Below are 23,219 nucleotides of genomic sequence, written 5' to 3'. Positions count from 1 at the left end.
GCAGAGAGTTTATAGTCTTGTTAGATACACCTGTAGACTTAGTATCAGTACTGCTGGCAGGTCTTTATATGAAATTTAGATACTTTTAATCAAAATCGACTTTGCCTATTTGATGTTGATACAGTTGTCACTTTTGACAGCATTATTTCTGGTAATTGTGTTATTGGCTATAAAGTAGTACAGTCTCTGGAATGACTGAAGTCTGGCTATTAGATTTAACTAGCAGTAGTATCTGCTCATCACTGTACTGCCCAGACTATAACATTTGAATGACAAGCTTGACTTAACCTAAGTGTTTACTCTTGGAGAATGTTAAATGAGTAGGAAAGCTGAAGCTCCACTTACTGAAGGGGCAAATGATGTCTAGTATGGTTTTTGAGTGGATAAGTGTTATATCAGGTTCCAAGACATGTAGAAAGACCCAGATTCTTCCCAAATGTGAATATCTCATCTCAGAATAGGCTGTCCCAGCTTCAGCCTGAGGTGTAGGACAGCAAGTCAGTGGATTTCCCAGAGGATTTCCTGTAGAAGGACAGTAGCTTGTTGTATGGTCATTGTTCTACTGACAGAGCACAGTAGCTATGGCCAATCAAGCTGTTCCTTGGGTAGTAGCTCCATAAACAGGAGTGTGTTCTGGAAGTTTACTGAGAGGGAAAAGCATGGGTTGCTGTATGATGTTTTTAGTTATTTCTAAGAAACACCTGGTGTTCTAGAAGTACCCTAAACAAACATATGGATTGAAACCACAGCATGGCAGGGTGGTGGCATTAGGCAGGGATGTTAGCTGGTAGTGTTGAGCACTTGTTTTCAAATATGTTGTAGGTGTTTAAAGTGAATGCACCACTGCCTCCACGTAAAGACCAGGAAGTTAAAGAGGATTCTTCATATTCAGCAGGATATAACCAGAGTTTCTCCACAGCAAGTACACAGACTCCTCCTCAATGCCAGCTGCAGTCTTCTCATGTTGCAGAACAAACCTCTCTTTCACAAGAATCTCTGTCTTCAGGTGAGAACTGCACTTGCATCTGTATTTCAAGTAGTCTTTCAATATGTTTAGTCTATAATAGTATTTAAATTCACTATCATGTGCTGTGAATACTTCTAACCAGTGAAATTCTTAACAGGTACTACATAAATGTCTAATAATAGGCATACATCAACTCTAATGTAGTTGATGGTATGTAAACTTAATTTAAAAACTGCTAGCAGGATGAAAGGCTGGTTCAAACTTGTTTCTATATTAGATGAACAGACTGTTGTCACTTACATGCCTGAATTTCCCAGTAGGTGAGAAATTCAAATATGTGGTGATGCTTGCCAGTCAAACAATGATTTGCTTGGAATGGTAGCAATGATGAAATACTCTTATTTGGCACCATTAATTTGGTCTCTGTTAATAGTGCTGTCAGTGCTGGGAGTTGTTGAATGCTAAGTAGGAAAGCTGGGATGTTTTCATTCTGACCTGAGAAATACTGAGCTAGTAAGGGGTCTTCTACACAAACCTGACTTACTTGATGTTCAGGTAGTGCAAGAGGTGGGTTTGTATAGCTAATGCTAAATTTGGCATCAAACTGGCCCCTAAATGTCTTGAGGTTTTAGATGAAAGCAAGTGGCAACTAGGGATCTGTGTTTATAAGGCCATCTAATGAAATGGCTCAAGGTCATTTACAATTGGTGTTGTTTTACCAGAGTGATGGTCACAGGTCTTAGACTAGAAACACACTGATAGTGTGTGAAGTCAGTGAGACATAAAGAACAGTGTAAGTGTAGCAGTCAGGAAAGAATGTTTAGCTTCAATGTTCCTTCTCCTTGCTGAGACTATGGGTGGTAAGTGTTCTGTTTGTGGGTTTTTTTTGTTGTTGAAAATCATAATTTTTAATAGCCTTGTGCAATGGCTCTGCACACACTTCATACAGGGGTTTATACTGTTGTTCTGGATGAATTTTAAGCTTTTTGGATTGAAATAAAGGAGGATCTTGTGGAAATACATTCATGGTTGCAAGGTTTGTGTTTAAAGCTAACCACACACTCACCCTTCTGAGTGAAAAGCAATCTTGAATACATTTTGCTTGGAGTTGGAGGGCCTAGCATATGGTAGGAATGTCCACTGAAGAGACAACCCAACTATCTGCTTTCCATAGGTGTGATGGAGTTTGTCTTGCTGTTTCAAGGGATGTCAATACTGAGGTGACCTAGTTTATCAGTGAAAGTTCTTAATCAAATATTACATAATTTTAAGCTAGATTGGGTATTTTCATGCTGCTGGCAAGGTGGTTCTCATCTGTGTAACTGTCTCCTGTTGAATGCATTTGGGCCTTGCACTCAGAGCCTTGCTGTCTGCAGTAGATTTTAACAAGCACTACACTTCACAAAACAAAGGGAAGGATCCAATCACTTAAATGAAGTAATGAAGGGACAGAAGAACAGACTATTCAGAGCAGCTTAATTGGTCTCTGAATATCCTAATACTGCCCTTGCTTCTGTGTGTGGTAACTTACTGCAGTTATACAAAGCTTTGACTTATCTGTGCCTTCTGTTTTAAGCAGTGAACTATCAGCCTGATGGAGCTGTTCCTGTTAGCAATGGTAGCCTTGCCTTTTATCCAGCACAGGCTAATGTTATTCCCAGACCCCCTCAGCCTTACCTCAACAGTCGTGGGTCTGTCAGAGGGTCTGCCAGAGGTGGAAGGTCCCTGGCTAATTCCTATCGCCCCCCTGGTGGCTACAAAGGTAGGTCTGTGTTTACTGTCATCCTAAAGATCTCGTGTCCTGCCAGTAGAATGTGATTTAGCACAGCACAGTATTAAATTCGTGTTCTGTATGTGAAATGTCTCAAAATAAGACTGTAAGGGTGATGTGCAGAGAATGGGGCCCTCTGTTGTAGAATTCAAGGAAGTTCATTCTTACTTTTATTTGTGGTCCCTGGACTTGATGTCAGGCCAAATGGCAGAGCAACTTCACAGCTGGCCTAAACATGAAGATAGAAACTTTCACTAATAGGTTATTAGATGACTCAGATGGACTTTTCTGTTGGCAATTTCATTTGCTTTTTCTGAACTTTTTACCAACTTAATTCTTTCTCTTGGTGTCTTGCTGACAAACTGGGCAGGCCAGTTTCCTCTTCACATACCACTTACTGTGTTTGTGCAAAATAAAGTAATTTTTGCTTAGCACTGCTCACTTTAATATTACCAGCAGAAACCAGGATGGGGGAGAGGCTCCCAGTAGTGAAGAACCCTTCTAGACAAATAACAAACTGAAGAGTTTTATGAGGAAGCTTCTTTGGTCTCTGCAGAGCAGTTACTCTTTGGCTGCTACCTGAAGTACTATGGAGAGTTTCAGCAGACTTTACGCAGTTACTAAAATAAGGTTGTTGGTAGCTACCAGCTGCAAGTTGTGGCATATTTCCCTTTGAAGGGAAGGGCACTTTGTGAGAGGTGCTTCAGTTGTTGGGCTGAGCCTGCTCAGTACCTTGTAGGAACATGTACCAAATGATGAGTTTCATAGTTCTGACTTAACAGCAGTCCTGGGTTTGGTGGTGTCTGGTATGAAATTGCTTGCAGCTCTGATTTGGTAGTTAAATAATGGCTTAAATTAATAGCTGAAGAGGCAAAATATTATAGTAGCCCCTAAAAGTATACCAGTAATAGTTCAGTGCATGTAACAGAAAAGAAAGTGTTTCTCAATCCCATTGCTGGATTTAGCAAGTTTTTCAGCTGTTCTGACATCTCATTAGTATCACAGGCAATGGATACAGCCTGACTTTAATATTTTTAAATACACAATTTTGGTGTAGCCATAGTGTGTAAGTTATGAGTAGCTAATGAAATGCATTTGTTATGGGAGTAGCAAGGTTGTTATTCAATTCCAAATTTAAGAATAGCACTGTTAATGCATAACTTAATGTACATAATTGCCAAAAAAAGATGTGTAGTTGTATTCTGGACTTGTACTGTAAATCAAACAGTAAATGATACTGAACAATCAACTTTATTTGAACAGGTTTTGATGCTTACAGAGGTTCACCTTCATTAACCAATGGCAACTATGGCCAGCTACAGTTTCCTGGTAGAGATTATGCTGGAATGCCATATTCTCAGAGGGTAGGTATTGACTTTATTTCCAGTAGCCTTCCACTGTATAGGAGCCAAATCTTCTAATGTGGTAGTTTTTCATTACCTTGAACTATTACTTACAAGCTAGAGGTTAGTTTTGTTTCACAGACAAACCCTTTTGTGGAATGGTAGACAGCAGCTGAAATAAGTCACTTCAGACAGGTAACATGTCTGTATGGCAGGTTGATTTTAGTCTGAAATGAATCTTTAAAATGCAAACAGATGGTAAACAATATATTGTATGGGTCCAGTCTATTGTTTTAAAAGAGTTGGTTCACTAAAATGCCTCTGTAATGTAAAATAATGAACTCCTAAATGGACTGGCTGAGAAGGTGGCTAGGCCAAAACCCCAAAAATAATAATAAAAAAAAAAACCAACTTAGAGGCGAAGGTTCCTGGTGTGAGGCAAGTCTGTCAGTGTCTTCTGTGCAGGTTCATGGACTTACAGCAGACTTGAGATTTAAGGGTATTGCTCAGTAACCTCAATTGTTCAGAAGCTAATTTGCTACAACTGGCATCAAAGTAGATCTTTAATTTCATACAAGCTGTTATAATAAGTAAATTTTCCATAAGTAAAGCTGTTTATCTGCATCTTGTTTCTGAACTGTCAGTGTATTTTAGAGATGGAATTCATTGTGAAAAAGTGTATTACCTCAATTGGGTTCAGATTTGCTTGTAGCCATCTTCTAACACTTCTCTTCCAGGATGTCAATTACCAGCAGTGCTATAAACGAGGTGGGATAAGCAGTGGTCCTCGAGCAAATTCAAGAGGTAAGGCCAACACCAGCCCCCTGTGGTCCAGTGTGTGCTTAGGCATTGCAGCTGGGATGTGACTGGGAGCAGTGTGAAAAGCAGAACAGGATCCCTCACATAACAGATTGAGCTTGGTGTAAGTTAACCAAGCTTAGCTGGAGTCTAGGGTGCTGTTCTTTCACAGCATTGCACAGCAGAGGATTTAATTTCACTAGTTTTAGTCTGGAGTCTTCATGTCAAAATTGTGACACAGTGGTACATTATTGAACTTCACAAATAACCTGACTAGGAAAAAACAGCAGTTCCCTGTGTTCAGGGAAGGAGCCCTGGGTTTCTCCCCTTAAGTGTGTAGTCCTCCCTTATTCTGGGTAGGCTATCAGATCACAGAGACTTTGTAAAATAATTTTTCTATGAAAATGTATTTGGTAGTACAGGTGTACTTTGCACTTCCATAGTGGAGTATAAAACCTAAAGAAATAAATAAGGCTAGTTGTGTCCAAGCATGAATAGCATGTGTTTTGAAGAGCTGGAAACAAGATGAATTGTTTCTACTGTATGTGCTGGAAAAATATGGACTTCCAGGGCTACAGGTAAGAAGTGAGATGAAGAGTAGCTGTAGATCTCTATTTTAGAGACTAAAGAGAAATGATAGCGTATTGTATAAGCTGTTTTAGGATAATGCAGGTCATATCCTAGCTTGAGGGATAGAATGTTTCATCAGCTGTTAATTCACCATCATCTCCTATTTAGTTCTCTTCTGAAAGTACTCATTAGCATTAGGATCTCACAGCAACTTCACTTATTTTAATGTCTGTCTTAAGGTGTTGTTTTCCTGTGGAAATAACAATGGTTTGCAACTTGACTGTGACTGCTCCAAATTTCTCAGATCTAATACGGTTTTCATTCTACACCCTTTTAACTTGGATATTTTGAAAGATTAACAGCTTTATTTTGGGGAGTGAGGTGCAGAAGATGTAAAAGCAACACTAGTTTGTCAGACTTAAAATATTCTAGCATCATAAGTAGAGAAGGTCTACAAGAAATGCAACTGCGGAATGATGGTGTTGAGTAACATGAAGTGAAAATTGAGGTATTGAAGATGACTTGCCTCTAACTTTGTCAGTGTTTTCAGAATTACGTTTTATTTCTTCTCAGAAGTTAGCATATGCTTTTTAAGTTGATACGATACACTAAAGCAAAAACAATTACAATTACAGAGGATTTAATTTCACTATTTTTAGTCTGGAGCATTCATGTCAAAATTTTGACACAATGGTACCTTATTGAACTTCACAAATAACCTGACTAGGAGAAAGCAGCAGTTCCCTGTATTACAACCTGCTGCCCTCTCCTACTTGGAAGTATAAGTAATTGCTCATAGTTCAGTTATGTCTCATTCTGCTCAATACAAGTGTGATGAATGTGAGCCAGCTTCAAAGTTGTGTTTTCACTGGGGTCCTTTGACAATTTGCTGTGGCTCAAAGATCAATCTGCTGCAAAGCCAAGCCTGTACACTTAACATTATGCCCACAGGCTTAAAGGTGTCCTTCTGTTACAATACTCACCGCTGCTCATGGTTTTTAACAGCAGGGTGGAGCGACTCCTCTCAGGTGAGCAGCCCAGAACGAGACAGTGAGACCTTTACCAGTGGGGACTCGGGGCAGGGGGACTCTCGCAGCATCACCCCCGTGGACGTGCCGGTGAGCAGCCAGGCCGCCACCATCCTGCCGGTGCACGTGTACCCGCTGCCGCAGCAGATGAGGGTCGCCTTCTCCGCCGCCCGAACATCCAACCTGGCCCCTGGAACTCTGGACCAGCCCATTGTGTTTGACCTGCTGCTCAATAACCTCGGAGAAACTTTTGATATCCAGCTCGGGAGGTTCAACTGTCCGGTGAATGGCACCTACGTCTTCATCTTCCACATGCTGAAACTGGCTGTCAATGTCCCTCTGTACGTGAATCTCATGAAGAACGAGGAGGTCCTTGTGTCGGCCTATGCCAACGATGGGGCTCCTGACCACGAGACAGCCAGTAACCATGCAGTGCTGCAGCTCTTCCAGGGAGATCAGATCTGGCTGCGGCTGCACCGGGGAGCCATCTATGGAAGCAGCTGGAAATACTCCACCTTTTCGGGATACCTCCTTTATCAGGACTAAAATCCAGTGCAATGTTTACAAAAGAGCTGCTCCAAACACCTTGGTGAGGGGGGTGGGACTAGCTTTGCACTTATTACTGACTTTATAGAGGATATGTGGTTCCATTATTGGTGGGAAATGGTGGTCCTGTTTTGCAAGGTGAAATCATGGAGTTGGGGTACTGAATCAGCACTAATTTGGCACTTTATCAGTTGTGATGTAGCCTTGCTAATAAAGCTGTGAATGTATATTGTTTGCACTTACCCTAAACTGTATTAATGTCCAGCTTACTACACTATTGATTGCCTCAAGTATGGGCTATTCACAATGCCTTGTTGTGCCTCAATAAAACAAGTTAATATGCATTTTAGTATTAATCTTGCCCGTGGTTTTAATTTTAAGACACATCACTGACCTTTTTCCTGATGTGGGGTGAATATGAATATTACATAGAACTGGTCTCCAAGTTTCAATAATTTAGGCTAATTTGTTTTAAAATTTAACTCTGATTTAGTTCCTGCTTAATGCCATTCTCAAGAATGTTACCTTGATCAAAATGAATTCAAGATTTAGCTACCTTTTTTCTTTCTAAAGGTCAAGAAATTACCTGAAAAGCTAAGAAATTCCAAGTGCAATGCTACATACTTCATTAGAACTACTGCTTTTAAATACATACCCTGTGAAAATCTGGCATGGTCATCACAGCATCAGTCCTTCAGAAGTGAAGTAGTTGAAATTCTTAAACCTGCAAACAGTCACTCAAGGGGCTGGCTTATGCTGTTATTCAGCTGCAATGTATTTTGAAGTTGAATTCAACTTTATGAAGCATAAATGTGGATGGCTTCCCCCCTGCATGAGACTTGAATCAGATTTTAATACAAGTCATTTCCTCATTTCAGAGAACTGCTGAGGAACTCGGTATTTCTAGTTGAAACATGGTGATTGCATTTTACATCAAACCTGAATACAAATGGTAGGAATTGTTTCTGAAATCCCTTTCTTAAAGCTCTTTGGCTTTTAGACCAGCCTTCAGCACTCCTGTGGCCTGAGAACTGAACAGCCACGATGTATGTCCTTGTCTGAGCTGCTGTGTCAAATACTATAAATAGTTTCAATGTTTAAAATGGTAATATGAACTAGTAAGAAGGTAGGTCAGTGGCTCTCTCTCCTTTCAAAAGCTTCAGTAAATTGTTTTAACAGTAGAAAGCACTTGATCTGAGTGTACTAAATTAGCCAGTGCACAAGCCTGACTGGTGTATCTAAGGCTGAAGTAGAACTATGCAGAGTGAAAGCAGCTATCTGCTTACTTAAATAAGTAAGAACCTGAACTGAACAACTTCAGACCTGGTATAAAGCTGCTGTTTCTTGCTAAGTGGATTCACAGCTTCCAGCTTCAGTTTGCCCTTGTTATCGTGCAGATGCCAAAACCAGCCTGGCATGGCTTCATAAAGTTACTGGCATAAAGATCTTGTTCCAAGCTCAGCTTTCTTTTCATGCAGATTTTGAGGGTGCTCATATTCCAAGTATGGGTTTAGCAAATTTTGAGAGAAGTTGAGGTAGGACAAGCTTTGGGAAACCTTGTTTTTTCCACTACAAAAATGTCAAGCCTTGTCTATTGTACATTAAGCCTGTATTTTGTATTTTAAAACATGCTAGTTCTGACTTTAGGCAACAAAGAGGCTTATTTCTAGAACACCCACTACAGAATAAGTGGCAGTTTAATTTGATAAGAGGTAAATATTCCAGTTTTAGATCTGTATCTTGTTTAAGATGCATTTTTACATTCCTAGCTAACAAGAATACAGTTACAGCCAGAATTGTGCAGGTAAGATGAAATAGAAAAATTAATTATACAATTCCTTCACCACAGGTTATCTAATGGATGTTTTTTTAAAGAAGTGAATGTTTTTAAGCTTTAGCCTGAATCACAGTAATCTCTACTACAGTAATTTTAAAGTAGTAGCTACTTTAAGATATGTCTGGCTTTGTCCTGCTATTTTTATTTTAAAAGAATACACAACTTGGAGAAGTCTCATCCCTTAAAATAACTAAAAAATATGATTGACTTGTAGGTTTCAGACATCCAACTTTTTTAGCTAGAACTGTTGGTTTTCACTGTGTTTTTAGCCAGCTGTGAATGCAGGTTTTGCTAACCTCTGTTACCAAAAGGAGGGTAAGTACTACTGAACAGGTACTGTCCTAAGGAAGGTTTCAGACTAGAAGCAAATCCAAAGGCTGTAACTGAACCTTAAATGCTAAGACTGTTTAAAAAAACACTAGAGAAGACCAAGCCCAGCACCTTTTTTCCATACCCATAGCTGGCCAAAATCCACTGGTAGAAAATTGCTCTTCTGATCTCCAAAATACCTAAAAATGTTATATAATTTTTCCATGATGATAAACACTAGGGTAGGGATATCTCATTATGCTTTTAGACTAATAACTGGTTTTCAAAGCTTCTCAAAGGACTTCAGAATATTTCAGTACATTTTCTACTGACACAGTTTTAGTCTAGTCAGTATGTCCAGACCAATGACCTATTTCTTCATTCTGCTTCTGGGCAAAGCATTTAACAGGTGAGTTTCACGACCTGGAAATACTTTACTGTGTAGTTTTCATGTAAATACTGTCTGACAGTGTAAGTTCTATTTACACGTCTTTTTTTCAGTAATTGTTAAATGAAGTTGATAGAATAATTTCATTAGGAAAAATGCCTTCACTATGTGAGGATTATAATTGGGTCTAATTAAACATACAAAAGGGCATCCTCATTCTGCTGAATTTCCTATTGCTGTCTGCTGTGCAAATTGGATACCACCTAAATTCTCGCTGATTTACTTCTCTTGTGCAGCCTGCTGAAGATAAACTTTAAAGGTAAGAAACACTATGTTTTCATAGAGAGTTAATTTCTATGTTTCCTTCTCTTGACATCAAATATTGCAACTACCCTGAAATGGGAGAGTGTAATGCTTTGGCTTGGAGAGAGTTAATTTTAGTCAAAGGAACTGGTATGGGGCTGTATTTGGGTTTGTGATCAATACAGTGTTGGTAACTCAGGGATGTTTTGGTTATTGCACAGAGTTAAGGCCTTTTCTGCCTTTGACACTGCCCCAGTGGTGAGTGGGGAGCACAAGGATTTGGGAGGGGCTAAAGCCAGGACAGCTGATCCCAGCTGACCCAAGGGATACCCCAGCCCACATGATGATGATGATGCACTTAGCAATACAAGCTGGGGAAAGGAGGAGGAGAGTGGGACATTTGAGTTGTGGTGTCTGACATCCAAAGTCACTGTTCATGTGATGGAGCCCTGCTTTCCTGGAAATGGCTGCACACCTGCCTACCCATAGGAAGTAGGGAATGAATTCCTTGCTTGGCTTTGCTTGAGTTTCTGCTTTACCTGTTAAACTGTCTTTATCTGAACCCACAGGCTTTCTCACTTTGGCCTTTCCCGCTCTTTTCCCTGTCCCATTGCAGGGGAGTGGCCGTGTATGGCTGAGTTGCTTGCTGAGGGGGGTTCAACTGTGACAAATGTTTTCTTAAAGTTTTCAAAATTCCAACAGACTTGTGACTTTTGTGGGGTTTTTCCCAGGTCATGGAAGTGAGGGGAGACAATGAATAGTCTCCCACCACTGCCATGGCTTGTGTTTCTGCAGCTAAGGAACCCTCCATCCTGCAGGCTGCAGTGGTTGTGTCACTGCCCTGTCCTGCTGGTTAAGTTTAGGTGCCTCTACCTCTCTGACTGATTTGTTTTCTACAGCTACTCCATCAAACCTGTCAGAGAGGGAGATGCTTGGGAATTTTAACTCTGATCAAGGGCTTGTGTCTGGAAGATTGGAGTACATTTATCTGCTAACTCTTTATTCAACCTATAAATGTCTTGTGGATGATATGAAAAGTCTGTTGTGTATTATAATTGGAGAGATGCAGTACCATAACCAGGTAAAATGAATTAACCTCAGTTACACACTTGTTCACAAGTCTCTGATCAACTTAATTTTCACCCAACTATAAACAATTCTGTTAAGAATGCAAGAAACCTCAGGCATTTGTATTTGTGGATTGAATGTTTCCTGGCAGTGTTGTACTTGAAAAAATAATATTGTGAAGTACTAATCTGTCCATTAGTTCACAGCTTTTCCACAGCTGGCACTTTCTACAGCTTTTGGGCCCTAGAGTAAGGTTTGAGAAGTGGTTGGTATGGAATGAAGGCCTTATGCTAAGTACACATCCAATCACTTTAGTGATCATTAATTATCATTTAGTCATTAGTTCACTACAATGAAATAAAGCCTGCACTGAGAACAGTGGTTTGCTTTCAGCCTGCAGCACATCACACAGAGAAAGGCTGTTTTCTTTCTCATGCTTTTTCAGGAGAGTCTGTTATAAACTACAACTTACAGGTGCTGTCCTAAAGGCATGAAAAGAAGAGGGGCTGTTCCATGCCACAGAAAGTGTGTAATGTGCAGCTGAGAGCCCACCAGAGTACACTTCGAAACCACCAAAAGTCAAAGGACTAATTGCAAATAACCTGCAAGATGTAAGGCTTTTCAAGTTTTCCCCAAAGTTCTTGAATTTAATACAGTTATCTTGATTACAACTCTGTAAAGAACCAGGTCTAATTTTTGTTCATGTCAAACTGGTTACTTTGAAAATCCTTGGTTTCACAACTGAGTTTTAAAACAAGATTGTTTGTTCTAAATACTTTACAAAACTTGTTATAGCACACCTGGAAAGATCTGGAGCTTTAAAAAACCCACATCTTTTCTTTGCATTATCTCCCTGGTACTATAATTCTTTTTTTTTTTTTTCCTTACTTGCATATTGGTGCATCTTTGATTTAATTTGTTTTAGGTTTTAATATCTCATTTGTCCCTTCACATTGGATCATCTGTCACTAGCAGTTAGAGAGCTGACAGGAAATATCTCTGAATTTTACCTCAGATTTTTTATCTGCAGAATAGCAGAACAGATTTTAAAAAACCAAACTCAACCATTCATTTTAAGTAGATGAAACCCCAAATATTAACAGAATCTTTGCTCTAACAAAAAGGCATATGAGTTCTTGCTTACAGTTACTTTCATCCCAAAGTTTATGAAATCACATAGAAATATTTCAATTAATGACTAAACTTATTTTTGGATAAACATAGTCACTGTTATCTATGAAGGTTCATGTTGTACAGAAGGAAGTATTTGGCATCCAGAAAACCCAGGAAACAGGTAGATTACAATGCTTGCAACACTGAAAGTACCATTTTAAATAAAGTGGTAAGTGCAATAAAATTCATTTTAGGAAGATGTTATAATACCCTTTAAGGATATTCTGTTCTTTATTGGTATGTTTGACATCACTAGTTCTACAGAAGTCCTTCAATAAATAAATTTAATAACTTTTAAGCTCACCTACCATGGATGAATACACAGAAATGGAATTAAACAGAACTGCTCCTTAACAGTCCATAACATGGTCATTTGGGAAAATGGAATAGAGATGCACCACTACAAATCCTTTTGCAATTTGGATTTGCTATGATATGGAATCCAAGATTTTTTTAAGTGGGCTGTTTTCCCTGGACAATTTATTAGCTTAATCAAAATGAGACAGCAACAAAGAATTACCATAGTTAATAATGTGTACACTAACTTTTTACACTAACATTGTTTCTGTTTGAATTTTATGATTACTGAGCATACTCCCATCTCCTTTTAAGAAGAAAGGGAAAGGTCAGTGGAAGTGCCTAAGATTTCTTGCTGTAGACCTGCATCCCAGGTGAAAGGAAAGATAATGATCAGATGTTCTGCAACACTTCAAAAGGTGATGAAAACCACAAGAGAAAGCACATCTCCTTGTGCCAGGTAGGTGCAATTTATTGTGACAGCTGGATTCCTTTTTAATTAGAGGCAAAGTTACTAAGGGACATTTTAAAAGTTATTAGTAAATCACTCTAGTGCCAGCTGCTTTAACATTTTGGTTTACACTGCAATTACAATTAACAAATGACATATTGTCCAACTGTATTATTAAGACACCTATTTAATGGGATGATCTTGTAATTGCTGTTCTGTTTCACTCCTTCTAAGCACAGCAAATAGTCCTTCTGTTCTTCCAACCAGTTAATCACACGTCTCTGGTTTGTATACATTATGTGAAACATCACCTGCAGAAGTAACCAAAGGATTTGGCTCACCAAAACCACATTAGTCAGAAGTTTTTCTGGTCTGTTTACCTGAGAGTTACACCTTTGACAGACATCTTTCTTACATCTGCACTTAAATCTTCCTTTGGTTCACTAGCACGTTCTAGGATTTAAGGGGGGAAATAACAGGCAAGAGGTGGAGAATCAGGGTGGGGCAGGTGTTTTGAAGCGTTGGAGGTGGTGTTTGTATATTGCTGACAGCTGAAGGGTAAGCATGTCCCACCCCCTCTCACACACAAGCAAACCCTTTCCAGGTTCTACTAATATACATAATGATGAGGACAAGTATCACACAGAAAGCTGCTCAGAAGCAGAATAGGAATTAAGACGTGTGACCCAACTGTGTGTTTTAGTAAACCCCTCGCAGCAAATTTGCCTTCCTGGGTGCTGTCAGTCGTTCTTGCGCAGGGCACCTGGATAAGTGTGACCAGGGTCACTTCTCCTCCATGGACCTGACCTCATCATCCCGTTCAGCCTCCGTGCTCTCACTCTTCATTCTTGTCCCGCGGGATAACAAATACAGAGCGCCCAAGCCTGCCATGAAAGCTGAAAGGCTACCTAGAAAAACTACTAAGAAAGAAAAATGGGATTTTAAAATCTTGATTTAAAAATAACCCGTGCAGGGCGCAGCGGGAGCCGCCCCCGCCGTTCCGTACAGCGCCATGGCGGCCCCCATGGAGCCGCGGCCCGCAGACCGCGCCCCCTGCCGCCCTGCCGGCGCGCTCCTGTCCGTACAACAAGATGGCGGCCGCCTCTCGCCGACCCCTTCCCGAAGCCAGAAGGCGGCGCCGCGGCCGTAAAGCAGCGCCCGTTTCCCGATCTCCAGCTGTCGCAAACCGGTGAATGGCTGTGGAGAGGGGCCGGGGGGGGTGGGGGACGCGGGCCCGCGCTGGTGGCACGGGGGGGCGGCGGCGCTAGCGCCGGCTCCTGCGCGTCCTGCTGCCCCGGGAAAGCGCTGCCTGCCGGCGGCCGAAGGCCGAGATGGATCCCAACAGGATCATCCAGGCGCTGAAGGGCACCATAGACCCCAAGCTGCGCGTCGCCGCCGAGAACGAGCTCAACCAGGTGAGGGGGGACCCGCGGGCGGCCCGCCCCACGCGCGGCACGGGGGCGTCCGGCCCCGCCGCCAGGGGCGGGGGGCGAGCGGTGCTCGGCGCCGGGACCGCCTGCCCGCCCTCAGCGGGGCCGGGACCGGGACCGGGCGGGTCGCTGCCCCCGCTCGGCGCTGCCCGCGGTGCCGGGACTCCGGGCGCTCCCGAGTGCGGCAGCCCGGCGCTCGGCGTGGCCGGGGCGCTGCCGCTCGACGCTGGAGGGATGACATTGCTGTGGCCCTGGCGCTCACGGGACGGACGGCAGTGACGCTCGGGGGCGCGTTCTGTCCCGTCCGGCCGCACGGCGAGGGGAGCTTGGAGCAAGGCGCCTTAGGTTTCGTGGGCAGTGATGTCCTGGCATCCTGCAGTTATTCACAGAGTTACGGGGTATGCAGACTTGGAAGGGACCCGTCAGGATCATCGAGTCCTGCCCTGGCCCTGCTCCGAGCACCGTCCCCAGCAATCCCACCATGAGCCTGAGAGTGTTGTCCAAACACTTCTTGAACTCTGTCAGGTTTGGTGCTGTGATCACTTCCCCGAGGAGCCTGTTCCAGTGCCCAACACCCTCTGGGGGAAAAAACATTTTCCTGGAGTAGCAGCAGTATGCACTGAATGAAACTGTGACCCCAACCTTTGAACCTTTGAGAAAAGAGAAAGTTCCCTTGCAGAGCATTAATGAAACTTTAATTTCTATGCTTTGATGGAATATGTGATCAATTCTCGTCGAGGACTTGGGATTTTTTGGGTGTGTTGGTGTGTTAACAAAATAGTCAGTGAGAATTGGTTGTCAGGAATTATGCTATTCAGGATTGCTCCTCCAGCTTAGTTTTATATTTAGGCAACTTAAAACTCCTTCTGAATTAGATATAGCTAATCCTTGCTTTAGCCGTTGGTAAATTCCTTTAGTAAATCAGTGGATTAAGTGCTGGGCATTGGAAATGCTCTTGTGAATATTTAGATAAGGATGCAAGGCTTTTTTCCTCTTTTTGGCATAGTTACCTTATAACTGTATCAGTATCTGTTTTTATCCCTGCTGTTAAGGGCTGAGAGAGAAATGACGAGTATTTGTAAGCAGCCTGTTGCACAGCAGTCTAAACAACAATACAAACTGCTGCTGCTACAGTGTTCTGTTCAGAGCAAAGGCAGCTCCTGGGTCCTGCTCCTAACGCTGTCATCACCAGTAAGTACTGGGAAGCTCAGGAACAGTCTTGAAAGCATTTTAAGACTGAGAGCTGTAAAATGTTCTAAGTTTAAGTGATGGATAGTGCAGTTCTCATGAAAGACACAGGTTTTAGATTCAAGAGTGCAAGCAGACTTACTGAGAACAGGTTGAGATGCAGAATTTTCTTTCGAAATACTTGATGCATTTTCTTTTTTCTAACTATTATGAAGAATGAATCCTGGAATTGAGACATTCCTATTTTTGTGCAGTCTTCCTGTTACTAGGTGAAGCATGATGTATGTGACATAATGTGCTGGGTTTGACATGACTCTGGATGAGAGGAACAAAAGTGCTCCTGAGCAACGTTGCTCAAGTGGGACTTTGACATCTTGAAGCTTTTTAGTGCTTTTGAAGCAAGGCTTCAAAGCAACGTGTCAGACTCCCCTCCCCTGTATCTGATGGCAGTGCTGACATGTCCCTGTGCTCCTGCAAGGGCTGCAATCCAGGTGCTGCTCTAGCAAAGGGACCAGTCCACCAACCAAACAGAAAATTCTCTGTCAATAAGTGGTGATGGAGCCCTTGGCTGAACAGCACAGGGGTCACCTTTGCTCTGTGTCATAGTTACAGGGGTGCTGAGGTAAAACCTGCCTGTGTGGGCTCATCTGCAGCGTGCCCTGGCATTGAGCTTTGAGCCCAGGAGCTGCCCAGACCCTGCAAATCCTGCCAGTGCACCAGGACAGTGCCTGCCTGTGGGCACCCCAGTGCTGCTCCAGTGCAGAGTCCTTCAGAGCAATATCCTAATAGCCCTGACTCCAGTTTGCCTGCAGTGTAGAGCATGGGGGATAGAGTTTACATGAATGAAAGCTTTTCTATGTGTAAGAAGTCCCAGCATGTTTGAAAATGCTTCTTTCTCCTCTGTATGTTCCTGCACCTGCATAAAGATACACCCAAATCAATGAATTTGCTGTCTGCCTCCTGAATTGTAACCTAAGTGCATTCAGAAATGGAATTGGGATCCCTTTTTTTGGTCCTTTTTATATCTATTAGAAGGCTGCTTGTGAGTTTTCTTCCTCTTGCAGCTAGAAACAAGTGTTGGTTTTCAGCCAAAATTGGTTTATGGTCCATTTATATCCATTTGTGCCAACCTTACTTCAGGTTTCTTGATAGCCTCTCTGTCAGCTTTGTCAGAGGCTGATCCCCTAGTGCCTGTTTTTCTGGCCTCAGCAGGCTGTGTTTCCTTTGCCATATCATAAAGCTGAATTTATGAAATCTAGTAAGAGGAGCACAGCTCTTCTCTCCACTAATTTCCCTTTGAAGTAATCCTTCTTGTGGAGTCTGGTCATTTGTGTTTGCAGTGTTCCAGAAAGTCTTGTGCTCAAAGCTGCTAATACCTCATTAAATACTAAATCTACAATTATCTTCTTTGTGTCCAACATCTGCATGTTTCTTATTACTCAATATACCAAAGTCCCCTGATCCTTTTATTCTTGTTCTTCTTCACTCACAAACCTCCAGTTTTCAGGAGAAGTTCTGTCATCCTTGAGTCCCTGACTGTGTACTTTGGCCTTTTACCCAACTCCATTTGTGTTGATGCACTCCTATAGATCATTCAGTTCTTAGTAGGATTTTTCTGATCTTTCTCCTTGCTTGATGCTACTTTGAAATCATGAACAAACTTCACTTCTCTCTGTGGTCTGAACACAACTGTAAGTGTGGGATTTATTTGAAATCTGATTCTTGCTAAACTGGAGCAGTTTCCTGCCAAGTCAGTGTCTATCTCATGTAATTGCTGCCATTTCCCTTTTAGCCTCTTGGGTTTCTAAGTGTACATGTCTTTCCTTCCCCCTATTTTTCTTTTGCTTCCCTGCCCTGCCTTTTTTTAGTTCAACTCTGTAATGTAATTAGAGTGCACTTGATGATGATATTTATCACTCACACTGTACTTGGTAGAATGGTTAGGTATCATACCAAGAAATGGACTCAGTTTCTGTGCATCATTTGTCAGTATCTGTTCCAGGCTATTACTCCTGTTACGTCTGTCTCATGGATTTCAAGGACTTTTGCTGGGTTCATTTATTTATTTATATTATGGTTATATACTGCTTTCATGTGCCAGTTCTTGGAGTGCTGTGAAATATACTTTAGTGAACATACTGAGTCATTCTAATTCCAGTTCAGATAGGATTCCCATACAGGTTTTATACATTAATCTTTAGTGCCCCAACATGCAGTAACACATTCCTTTGGCCTGTAGCAAAGGAGAGAACAAGAACTCAATTGCAGAGATACAGTTGGGCTTTTTAAATATTGAGTAGGAGTTACATAATTTGGCTTTGACAGCAACTGAGTAGCAGTGCTGGAAGAAGTGTGAAAAGATTACCCAAAAGCAGAAGAATCCAGAATAAAGTTTGGCTTCCTTCCAAATCTTTCCACATCTTTGTTGAGCTGGCTGCTATAGTAGGCAGGGATCTTAAGGCCACTCTGTAAGTGCCAGTGAGCACTTCACGATACCTTTTTCCAGAGGGAAAAATCTGAGACCAATTTGATGAGGAAGTTGACTTGGATAATTAAAAGTTATATGGAAAGTGAAGTTTCTTTGATACTGGATGAATTTGGCAGCAGAACCCATACAGGAAAGAAATTCAGGTGGGTTCTTACACAGGCTTATTTTCCCTCTCTGTGAAAACAGTGTTTTCCCCACCCTACTTAGTATCTTTGCATATAGGCAGGGAAAGAAAAAAGTATCTTTTGAAGTTCTGGTTTGTTTTAACAACTGTCTCTGACTGACAGTGTAAAAAAACCGGAATGAAATGCTATTAACAACTGCAGAAATACTCCTAAGCTTGCCAGTGGAATTTTTAAGTATACATTTTCAGTACTCAGAAACAGAAAATAAGACTTGGTAGACCTGGTAGCTGAGCACGTGGATCAGATGTATTTAAGCCTTGAAATTATCTTTGTAAAAAGTTCATTGCTCATTAATTCAGGGTACAAATTTCTTCTGTGTGTTTGTTTTTGCAAACAGAGATGCAGTGCCTTGTTTTTCAGCTCTTTTTATGTGCCATTCTTATATTCAGAGGTACAAAAATGATGTTTACTACTGGTGGAGAAGGATGATTTGAGCTTGCAGAATGTGAAGGAAGGCTTCCAGATTTCCCATATTCATTGTGCTAGAGTGTCCTGATGTTTTGCAGGGGAAGCAGCACCTTTCAGTGCCATTCTGCACTCAGGCACTGTGGCTGCCATCAGCACAGTGGGAAGGTTCTGGAGCAGTTTTGGTCTTTGAATGTGACAGCAAGCAAGACACAAGAATAATGCTTCATGAAATGAGTTTGGCAGTGTATGATCTGTGAGAACCTGGGAGCCAAATATGAACATTAGATGTGAGAAGTGTTTGCTTCAGTAGGATCCATTTGGGGAGATTTTAATGTAGTTTTTGCTACTTATCTCTCCTTGTGTTCTGGCCCTTTATAAGTGATGGTCTTCATCTTGATGTTTTTCAGTGGCCCATCTGAGGCTCACTTGTCTGTCATATGTTCTGTACCTAATCAAATGGAAGAGGAGATAGGCAGAAAAGATGTGTTCTCTGATCTTTTGAAGCCTGGAGCTGTGATGGTGACACAGGGAAGGAACAGAGTGCGAAAAGCTGTGCAGCTGCAGTGCACAGATCCTGAGAGAGTAGACACAGATGGAACAACATGCATGGCTCATATACATCTCTACCACTGTAAATTTACCCAATTATGCCTTCCCAATTATACCTTTCCCAGTGTAGCTGCTAGCCTTGCACACTGCTGTATCCCATCCTCTTAATCCCAGTGGAAATTAAGTGAGATTCTCTTTTAAGATAAATGCTCCAATCTGGGATTCATACAAGAGCAGCCTGTATGTGTTTTACACACCTTTAACATAATTGCTCTTTGTAAGTACTCAGTGAAAATTTGCTTTTCAAAAACTTTCACTTTCTCTTTCAAAATAAACTCGTGCCCCAGCGGATCGGCACTTTGACAAGAAGTTTTCCCGGATCCCAGCAGTGTGGGTTCAGGGCAGTGTGATTATTCACCAAGTGCACAAAGGCCCGTGCTGTGTTGTGGGCGTTGTGCTGAAGGTGTATTTCAGCCATCTGGTGGCTCCCTGCGGCTCCTGGGCACAGCTCTTCAAAATCAGCAGATAGTTTTGTGTTCCTCCTGTGGCACTGACAATATTTCTGCTCTCCTTTTGTTAAGGTGCCGCTGCAGTGATATAAAGAACTGTCTTGTTGGACTCATCCAGCTCCAAGGTCTCTTCCACGTCCATTTCCATGTCACAATATACACCTGACAATTGCTCTGCACCTGCTCCTGTGATGGGTGCAGCTTTGTTTGCTGATGTCCGGAGCAACGCAGGGAAGGGACACATCCCAAGATCACTATTAGCATGACAACTAAACAGACGAGAATGTGCTGGTATAGGAAAAATGTTGCTGCATGCAGCTTTTTAAAAAGTCCTCTGTTCTAAAAACTGCAAGCAGCATGTAGTTTTCCTGACCCGGGTTTGTTGCTGCACAAATGAGCAGGATGTAATTCGAGCTTCACAAATACAACAGAATCGTGTGTCTTGTTTCTAACGTGGGCTCACAGTCTCTGTTGATCTCTACAGTCTTCTTGTTTCCGATAACGAGTAGTAAACAGAGCTATGTAAAAACCTAAATTCCGGGCGTGACAATGGAAGGGAACAGAAGGATTTAATGGGCCCGGCGATCTCTGCAGGGGTGGCGGTGTGTGAGGTGTAAAGACGCGCACATAGCGCTGTGCTGCTGGGGATGGCACCCCTCGGGGACACTGTCCCTCCGCCTGCGGCACGGGGCTTTGTCACTCCGGGTGCTTGCTGAGCCCGTCTGGCACGGAGGCAAATGACCGTATTTGTGTGGATCCTGGCAAAACTTCAGGGAGAGCAGTTGTGCACCAGCACAAGTAGTACTCATAAAGCTTCCTGACCTAGCAGTGGTTTTAATGGAGATTCAGTAAAAACTGTTAGGCCAGGGAAAGGGGAATAATATTGTTAGCACAATTTGTGTCCAGCCTAAATGTGGTACTGGTGGGATTGCAGCTGGAAACCACCAACAACAAAACACCCCCCACAAAGCTGCATTTTTAATTGGTGTGTTTATAGTAGTAAAAGCTTTGTAGATTGGGTCTGAGAGCAGTGTACAGGCACTGTTGAGAACAAAAAGGACGGTTAGAGTTCATGCATGGTTTTGGGTTTCTGTGCTGCTGTGATTTTTCATGCTTTCCTTACCTCCGTGCAGCTTGGGTGTTGTGTGCTGGAGGATGCTGCAGTTGACTGTGGCCCTGTCAGAACACACCAATGTTGTCCAGTAGTGACTGAAGGGCAAGCTTTGTACTCCAGGCTACTGGATTAAAAGGTGACCTTTGGAATCCAGTATGCTTCAACAAGTTCAGCATGTCTGTAGATAAATGGAGTTCCTGTGCTGGATGTTACAGCTTTTACTTTATTTGGAACGTTTCTTAGGGATAATTAAAGTTTATAGAGAAGGAAATTGCAGGAGAGTATGCTTTTGATTTGCCACTACTCCTTTTATCTCAGATCTCAGATTACTCTATAAACATCAAATGAGTCTCTGAGTTAGAATTACACTATCATTACAGTGAATAAAATGAGGGCCAGAAAGTTAAGTGATTTGGTGAAATTATTGAATGATAGTGTCGCGATGCAGCTGGGACACTTAGGCATCATGAAAGCAGTGTGATTTCACCTTGTTATGGATATGGTAGATCAAAGAGCTGGGGACATGAAGGGCAGAAAGTATCTTTTATTTCACAGCTTTTGAATGAGGCAGAGTTCTGTAGGAGGATGTTCAATACTTGTCCTTTAAGCACAACTCTGGGAGCAACCATAGAACTGCCAGGCATAATCTAGTGGGAAGAAACACTATAAAAGGTGAAATACAGAAAGCTGCTGCCATCTAGCCCTGAGAAACCTCTCTTTGAACATAAAACACATGGATCCAAGGGGTGAAAGATCTGACCTACCAGCACTGATCTGCCAAGGCTTAGTAGTAACTGCAGCACGCTGAGTCAGCGATTCCTCGCTGGAGGAGCCCTGGTGGATGGCAGCAGGATAAAGCTATCAGGTTGTCACATCTTTTAAATCTGGTGTGCTTTGCTCAGAAGTTCACTGAGCATTGTTTTCTCTTTGAAATTCTTCAGCTGCATGGCTGATGTAGCGTTTGAAAAGTTCCCATGAAGGCTGTGGATTTTGAAGTGTTATCTGCCTACACTTGATTTTAATTGAAAATGTTTGTCCCACTGTTTCCCCAGTTTTTATTGAGATGCACTATACATCTAGTTTGCTAAAAGATAATTGTATATGGCTAATGCAGATGCTGTTTACACTTGAAAACAATTCTAAATGATTTTTAAAAATCTCTTTGCTATTGCTGTTCTGCCACACACTGTTTTGCTAATAAATGACATTTATTGGTGGAGCTTGTCAATGTCTGTGTGACTTAAGGAGCTAAGTTGAGTAATTCAAAGACAGTCATCTAGTGCTGTTCACTATGTATTCTTAGAATTGTTTAAATATTCTTTATCACTAATCTGTAACTGATAAATAACCTTTTCACATTACTTATTCTGCCCATGTGCAATTACATGCTTTGTTTTTACAAGGAATTATTTGGATTTCTGCAGGTCTGGGTAAATTCAACTCCCAAAACCTTTCATCCATCATGAGGAGGATGCAAATGCAGTGCAAAATCCTTAGTCTATATTCATCATTCAGCATTTGCTAATGCAGTCTGCTTTAAACATAGTGACTTACTAACTGTGTTGTCTGTGTGTTTCAGTCCTATAAGATCATCAACTTTGCTCCAAGCCTGCTGCAAATCATCGTATCTGATCAGGTTGAATTTCCAGTGCGTCAAGCAGGTGAGATGAAATCTCTTGTTCCCTTTTATTTCAGTCACTCTGCTCCTTGAACAGACTCTGGAACTGTTGCAATGTAAGGCAGTTCAGGTTTGCTCTGGGGAAGAAATGAAAAGGATTTATCTTTGCTGTTTCTTTTCATCGTGAGGGTCGCATGAAACCATGGGTATAGGATAGAGTCCTACTTTGGCTTTCCCTGTGTGTATAGTGATCCCTGCTGGATTGCTGTGATACTGATAGGAGCAAAGCATGATTTCTACTCAGAACTGAGAACCCTTAGGTATTATTTCTCCTGCTGGTACAGAAGTGATGATGCCAAGACAAGTGTGAATTTAAAAATAGAAAAGGGTATCACATTTGAGTGCGTGTTTCTCTATTTGAATCTCTTTTCTCTGGAAAAGTGAAAATTTCTGTAAAAGGGAAATCACTCCTTAATTCCCAGATCAAGGGTAGCCACACACATTTAGTCAGTATCTTGGTGGCTTGAATAAGTAGATATGAAGGAAGGCCACATCACTGATAGGTTGCACAGTTACAGTCTGAGCATGTCTGGAAGGATTGCTCAGCTGTGTGTGTGAGTTCAGGTGTAGTGGTGCAGTTAACTTTAGTGTATGCATTTGTGGAAGATCAGATTCTAAGTTCTCATAATCCATTTTAACTACTCCTCTGTAATGTTTGTCAGGTACAGAGACTGTTCAGGCCTTTCAGTAAATTAATTAATACTGTTTCATTCACAGCTTTGTTTTTATCCTGTGGAACAGCATTTCCCATAGAAGCACTGTTGGGGTTTTTTTTGTGCAGATCCCATTAATCCTCTGAGTGCTTTGGAGCGTGCTGACAT

General features: G+C 41.8%; 2 protein-coding genes across 6 annotated transcripts in view; both read left to right on the top strand.

The window, feature by feature from the left end:
• The window catches only part of CAPRIN2 (caprin family member 2), a 33,112-nt gene extending 25,757 nt beyond the window's left edge, over positions 1-7,355 (top strand). For all 4 annotated transcript variants that reach the window (XM_054282028.1, XM_054282027.1, XM_054282026.1 and 1 more), the window contains 5 exons: positions 823-1,006; positions 2,544-2,729; positions 4,002-4,102; positions 4,819-4,885; positions 6,455-7,355. In XM_054282028.1, coding sequence (XP_054138003.1) covers positions 823-1,006; positions 2,544-2,729; positions 4,002-4,102; positions 4,819-4,885; positions 6,455-7,023 — 1,107 coding nt within the window. In that variant the 3' untranslated portion in view covers positions 7,024-7,355. The remainder of the gene's footprint in view (positions 1-822; positions 1,007-2,543; positions 2,730-4,001; positions 4,103-4,818; positions 4,886-6,454) is intronic.
• A 6,771-nt stretch (positions 7,356-14,126) lies between these two features.
• The window catches only part of IPO8 (importin 8), a 42,780-nt gene continuing 33,687 nt past the window's right edge, over positions 14,127-23,219 (top strand). For both annotated transcript variants that reach the window (XM_054281865.1, XM_054281866.1), the window contains exons 1-2: positions 14,127-14,264; positions 22,300-22,381. In XM_054281865.1, the coding sequence (XP_054137840.1) occupies positions 14,181-14,264; positions 22,300-22,381 (166 nt within the window). In that variant the 5' untranslated portion in view covers positions 14,127-14,180. The remainder of the gene's footprint in view (positions 14,265-22,299; positions 22,382-23,219) is intronic.

The sequence above is a fragment of the Melozone crissalis genome, unplaced genomic scaffold, assembly GCF_028551555.1.
Source record: "Melozone crissalis strain CALT ecotype California unplaced genomic scaffold, PUWL_Pcris_2 ptg000033l_1, whole genome shotgun sequence".
In the NCBI taxonomy this organism is placed as follows: domain Eukaryota; kingdom Metazoa; phylum Chordata; class Aves; order Passeriformes; family Passerellidae; genus Melozone; species Melozone crissalis.
Note: the sequence above shows the minus strand (reverse complement) of the source record. Positions and strands in the feature narration are given on the sequence as shown.